Below are 5,532 nucleotides of genomic sequence, written 5' to 3' on the forward strand. Positions count from 1 at the left end.
TTCGCCTCCCAAGTAGATGGGACCACAGGCGCCTGCCACATCGCCCGGCTATTTTTTGGTTGCAGCCGTCATTGTTGTTTGGCGGGTACGGGCTGGGGATTCGAACCCGCCACCTTAGGTGTACATGGCTGGCACCTTAGCCGGTTGAGCTATAGGCGCCGAGCCAGCTGTCACTACTTTTTAAAGACAAAAGTCAAAGAGAATGCCAACTTTTGAATATAAGCTTTTCATTTAAAAAGGTTTTTCCCAATTGACTACATGTACAATTCTAAGGTTAAAATATTAGCTAATTTAAACTAGGGTAAGCTCAATGTTCATTTTCTGATTCTACATTTCAAGTTACCGTAGTTATTTCTAGGCCTTTTTTTCATGACCTAAAGTTACAGTATTTGCTACTACCCCCAAATTCCTGTTTTACAGTAAGGTAGCTTAACAAAAAAATAAATAGCTCACCACCGGGCTCCAAAGTATATCCACATAAACTAAAATGCATGTCTTTGTTACTGCAGTTAGTCCCACATATCCTGTTTACAGTATAACCTATCAAAACAGGTGGAATTACTGTACTACATTATGCCCATTTGTTAGTACTTATGACATACACCAAAATCAATTCTTTCAAACTCTTATTGAGGTTGGTTATTCAATTTCTAATAAAATTCAAAGGGTACTATCTAGTGAAGTATTTCTCACCTGCAATCTGCTCTTCAGTCAATTGGTCAGCCTACAAAGAAATCAAAGAGATAAGGTAAATGAAATGAGAGTATGCAGATTAGCAGTTACAGAAAGGAGTTTAAAAGCATTCAAGTTTTACCATGTACAACTTTCATTTAGTTCAATATTCCTTACGATAAGCAACAAAGGTGAATTAAAAAAGTCAAGGTAAGCTGTCTTGACTCCAAATTTAAGACACACAAATACTTCACAATATTTTTGAAGCATACTTTAAAAAGAGCTGCCAGCTTTTACTCCTCTCCTTCTCACCCAGCAGGCAAATGCAAAGAATTCGGGGTTCAGAACATCTGACCTACAATATTTACAAAATGTTAAGTTTACCTATACATTGTCTTTTGATTTTTGAAATCTCAAAATAAGGCTAAGGTTTGTCATGATACATTGTCTTTTGATTTTTGAAATCTCAAAATAAGGCTAAGGTTTGTCATGTTTTTATGGCACAGGGAGAGCTACTGACTTTGCTTTAAATAATACTTTCAGTTTCATGGCTAGAACCCATTATATGTTATCTTTATTCAACCATCACACTAACACCCTATAATAATGGTATTATGAGCCCCTACCTTACAGATGGGAAATTGGGTTACAGCCAGGCTCCCCCCCCAAAAGTAGTCATCAACAACCAGGATGAAGCACTGAAGTGTCAGACATACCCAGTAACTTAAAGATTTTAATTCACAGCACCAAAAAACATCCAGGCTCCCTGTTCTGATGGCTTTCATCTTTGAATGTTTCACTGATTAGGACATATATCCATAAAGCAACTGCTTATGTGGTACTGTAGGGCAGTGCCAAGAAATGGCCCCCTATTCTGAAATCCCTACCAAGATGGAATCATGTGTACTATAATTAATCCTTTCATTTATTCTAGAAAAAAGAAAAATAAACATTCCCTAGTTTCACTCTTTTTAAATGAACACACCCTTGGGGAAAGTTCACACCTTAAAATGGAATGGCCTCACATTTTCTCTAGGGCACTGCATGAGAAAATTTGAAAAGGAACCCAGAAACAAGTTTCTGTTCCCTGTTCAACAATTCTGATTTGACAATGATATAAATTCTTATTTTTTAAAAAACCAAAGAAAGAGCTGATAAGTTAAAAATTGAAGAGCCAAAAAATACATTTAAATGCAAAAGTTAATAATATAAAAATCTATCTACTTTTACCCCAAGTCCCAATTCTCCACCAACAGATATTTGGTGTAAAGTCAATCATACTTTTCCCTATGGACGGATTTAAAATCCAGTAAATCCACTAAGTCAATGTTTACTTTGTTACTGCATTTTGCAGGACTCTCTTCATTTTTTTTTTTTTTTTTAGACAGAGCCTCAAGCTGTCCCCCTGGGTAGAGTGCCGTGGCATTACAGCTCACAGCAACCTCCAACTCCTGGGCTCAAGCGAGTCTCCTGCCTCAGCCTCCCAAGTAGCTGGGACCACAGGCGCCCACCACAACGCCCAGCTATTTTTTTTTTTTTGGTTGTAGCCGTCATTGTTGTTTGGCAGGCCCAGGCTGGATTCGAACCCACCACCTTAGGTGTATGTGGCTGGCACCTTAGCCACTTGAGACACAGGCGCCGAGACAACTCCCTTCATTTCTAAAAGAATGGCCTGGTGAAAAAAAGCATGGAAGTTCTATCTGAGTCACAGCTAGGATGGTATCCCACCTCTGCTTCCTAATACCTGATACCTTAGACATGTTACTCAACCACTCATAGTCAACTTTATCTGTAACACAAGAATACAATACCTGCCCTTGCAGGGATGTTGTGCAAAGTGAAATGCTACGTAAAAAACTAGCCAAAAAGAGTAAAATGGCAACTGTTATTTTATATAAATTAACTATAATTTACCCTGTTAAATATCAACCTGACTAGCACAATTTCCACACAGAAGGTAGACCTGCAATGCCATCACCAAGCCCTTTGCAACAAACCTAACCTGTTCAAAGTTAACTTTCCTTGCTTTAGCTGAAAAAATGTGTGCAAACGGAAACCACAAGGCCCAACACAAGGACAGATGCAGCAGGTGAAATCAGTTTGAGACAAAAAATGTTGAACACAATGTGTGGCAGGCACTGCAGCATGTGTGAAAGCTGAAAGAATGACTGCTATGTACAGGCGTTGAGACAGTGGAGTTATTCTCTCAACATGAGGGGAAGATTTTGGAAGGATCACATATAGGAATGATGAGAAGGCCTTAGGAAAAAACAAGCAAGTTAGCAAAAAAAAAAAAAAAAAAACTAGAATTGTTTAAGTTCACTTGGAGAGTCAAAATTTAAGGATCTCATACCATCTTGTGCAGCTCCAGGCAAGTGCAGTCTTATAAAAAACAATCTTCAAGGAACAAACTAAGCACATAAAAGATTAAGTTAACTCATATGGCTCTAAATTTTGCTTAGAAGGTTGTGAAGCTTTTTCTATTTACTACTTATCCAGAGTTCAAAGTTTTAAAATAAACTTTACCAGTAACATTCAGATTGAAGATTGCTAAAAAGAAAATAAAACTTTCCAATATTACCTTTTCTGACTACTATACAAATAAATTCGGTTCTCGTGTCTACAGAGTGCCATTTTCATAGCAAGAAGAACCAGAAGAATTATACTTTAGGGAAAACTCAAGCTCATTAAAATATGTGTTTATCTCAGTAAGTGCAGATTAATTCACTAGGGAATTTACTAGTTCTTACTTCCTTATTTTTGCAGCTATTGATAGAATTTTTCCTATTGCTCTTGTCACTCCACAGAAAGCTTCAGCTCAGGTTCCAAAAGACCTAGTGAACTAGAATCTGCATTTTGGAGAACCACAGGTGATCTGTCGACACTGTGAAGTACTCATCTCTGTTACATGCGTGACCCGAATTGAATACATTATGTACCTATCAAACATTTCCTAAATGGCATGAAGGTGTGAATACTTTTAGGGTTTATTTAGTGAAAGGTGATAAAAAGAAAAAAAAAATTAATGTTCTTGACTGATGCAATGTTTAAGTCCATAGGCTTGAAAGGAAACACAAACTGCTATCCTTCACCCATTCCCACCGTTCATTCCCTGCTAGTACTTAGATATAACAAAGGCTTCTTCTGATGTTTTTCCTGTAGGCTGAGATATTTGCTTTGCCTATATCAAAAGAAGTCTAAATTATTTCATTACAGTGAAAAGATAACCTTATTTATGACAGAACAGCACTTTATAGCATCTTCTACCAAAACAGTAAACACTAGAATAAAATGGCTTCATTAAAATTAGGACCTTTACTAACGGCCTAAATTCTAGCTGAAGCTAGAACTTTCTGTATTTTAATAGAGCCAAAGAAAACTTTGATTTTTATGAGACTAACAGAAACAGACCTTGAGCCTTAATAAAATTATTTAAACTCAAGTAACAAAATTCTCTAATCCTTCACGTCTTTTACTTATCTCATTACCCCAGTATTCTAGAAGCAAGCCTTCTTTCAGTGTGCATATACTGACTACATGTAAACTAAGGACATGAGCAATCTTATTCTACTTCCATATCAAATAAATGTGTATTCATTCTTTAACTTGATGTAGTTCTAGCTTACACTCTATTATGAAGATACCCCAAGGCCATCTTCAAATAAGCTCAAGATGACTGTCAATTTAACAAAACCCCCCAAAAGCATCAATAATGCAGAACAGTTACAAAAGCTTATCATTGGGCAAGGGACTACAAAAGCATTTAGATACAAATTGTACATTACCAAAAATATTTATCTGAGTCCTTAATTCAATTATCAGAACTAATTTGCAAAAGCCTTACCTCCTTTTAGTTTTTTTGCAAGGATTACCCCGTAACTTGGATTGTTGATTACACACTTAAAGTACATCTTAAAGACACGTTACAAATTCAACCAGCATATTCTAATTCAAAATAACACGATTCAAAATTATCAAGACGGACTGAATCCATCAAACTTAAATGAACGCCGGTATTATCCAAGGTGAACTCCTTTCCCCACACCCATACAGGCTGGAGGTTTCAGTTGGCAAGGATCCCCAACTCCTGTTTAAGATGTCACCTTGCATCCTGGACACACCCATCGCTGTAACCACTTGGCAGAAGGAACCGCAAAATAAGTATCACAAATTATCCCTCTCATTTTTGTTTTTTTACACCAAAAAACATGAGCGCCAGTCTGTTTAGGTGACAGGCAAATGCTTTTAAATTTTTCCTGTTCTCCCTCAACACTCTTTCTACCACTACAGCATTTGACAATTCAGTATTGTACAAATAAACTGAACTGTACGTTAGCAAAATCTGGCAATTTGTATACGGAAATCCGAATCATTTTCAAAAGGAGAGGAGGGGAATGCTATATGTGGTAATGGTTCTATGTTAAAGAACATAGATGCGCACTTAAGTTGTGAATAGGCTATAGACGTGGCTCTTTACAAAGGCATCCTTCCTGTTGTGGCAGTCCCCATGGAGCTGGCTTTCGCTCGGTGGTTAACAGAGTCAGACTCTGGAGCCTAATACTTTCTCTAACAAGATGAGAGTTTCGAGGGAGCGCCACCGACTTCAGGGACACAGATCGTTTCCTTCAACGACAAAACCAGTTTTTTAAAAAAAACTTTTTTTTTTTTTTTTAATCATCCGCCCTGGGTGGTGGAAGATGGCCCAAGGCCCAAATGAAGGAAGAAGATCTGGGTTGCCGGAAGGGGCTAGGAAACTGTCGCGGACCCTCCCCCACGGCCGCTCCGCAGCCCTCCGCAGTCCTGCAGGTGCCAGCGCAGCAAGCAGCTGGGGCGCGAGCCCAGCCGAGCCGGGCGGCGGCT

General features: G+C 38.3%; 1 protein-coding gene across 1 annotated transcript in view; it reads right to left on the bottom strand.

Moving 5' to 3' along the window:
- Nucleotides 1-5,532, bottom strand: part of CALM2 (calmodulin 2) — a 30,036-nt gene that overhangs the window by 9,438 nt on the left and 15,066 nt on the right. The window contains exon 3 of the mRNA XM_003787895.3: nt 694-724. Coding sequence (XP_003787943.1) covers nt 694-724 — 31 coding nt within the window. The remainder of the gene's footprint in view (nt 1-693; nt 725-5,532) is intronic.

The sequence above is a fragment of the Otolemur garnettii genome, unplaced genomic scaffold, assembly GCF_000181295.1.
Source record: "Otolemur garnettii isolate 467f Iridium unplaced genomic scaffold, OtoGar3 scaffold00024, whole genome shotgun sequence".
NCBI lineage: Eukaryota > Metazoa > Chordata > Mammalia > Primates > Galagidae > Otolemur > Otolemur garnettii.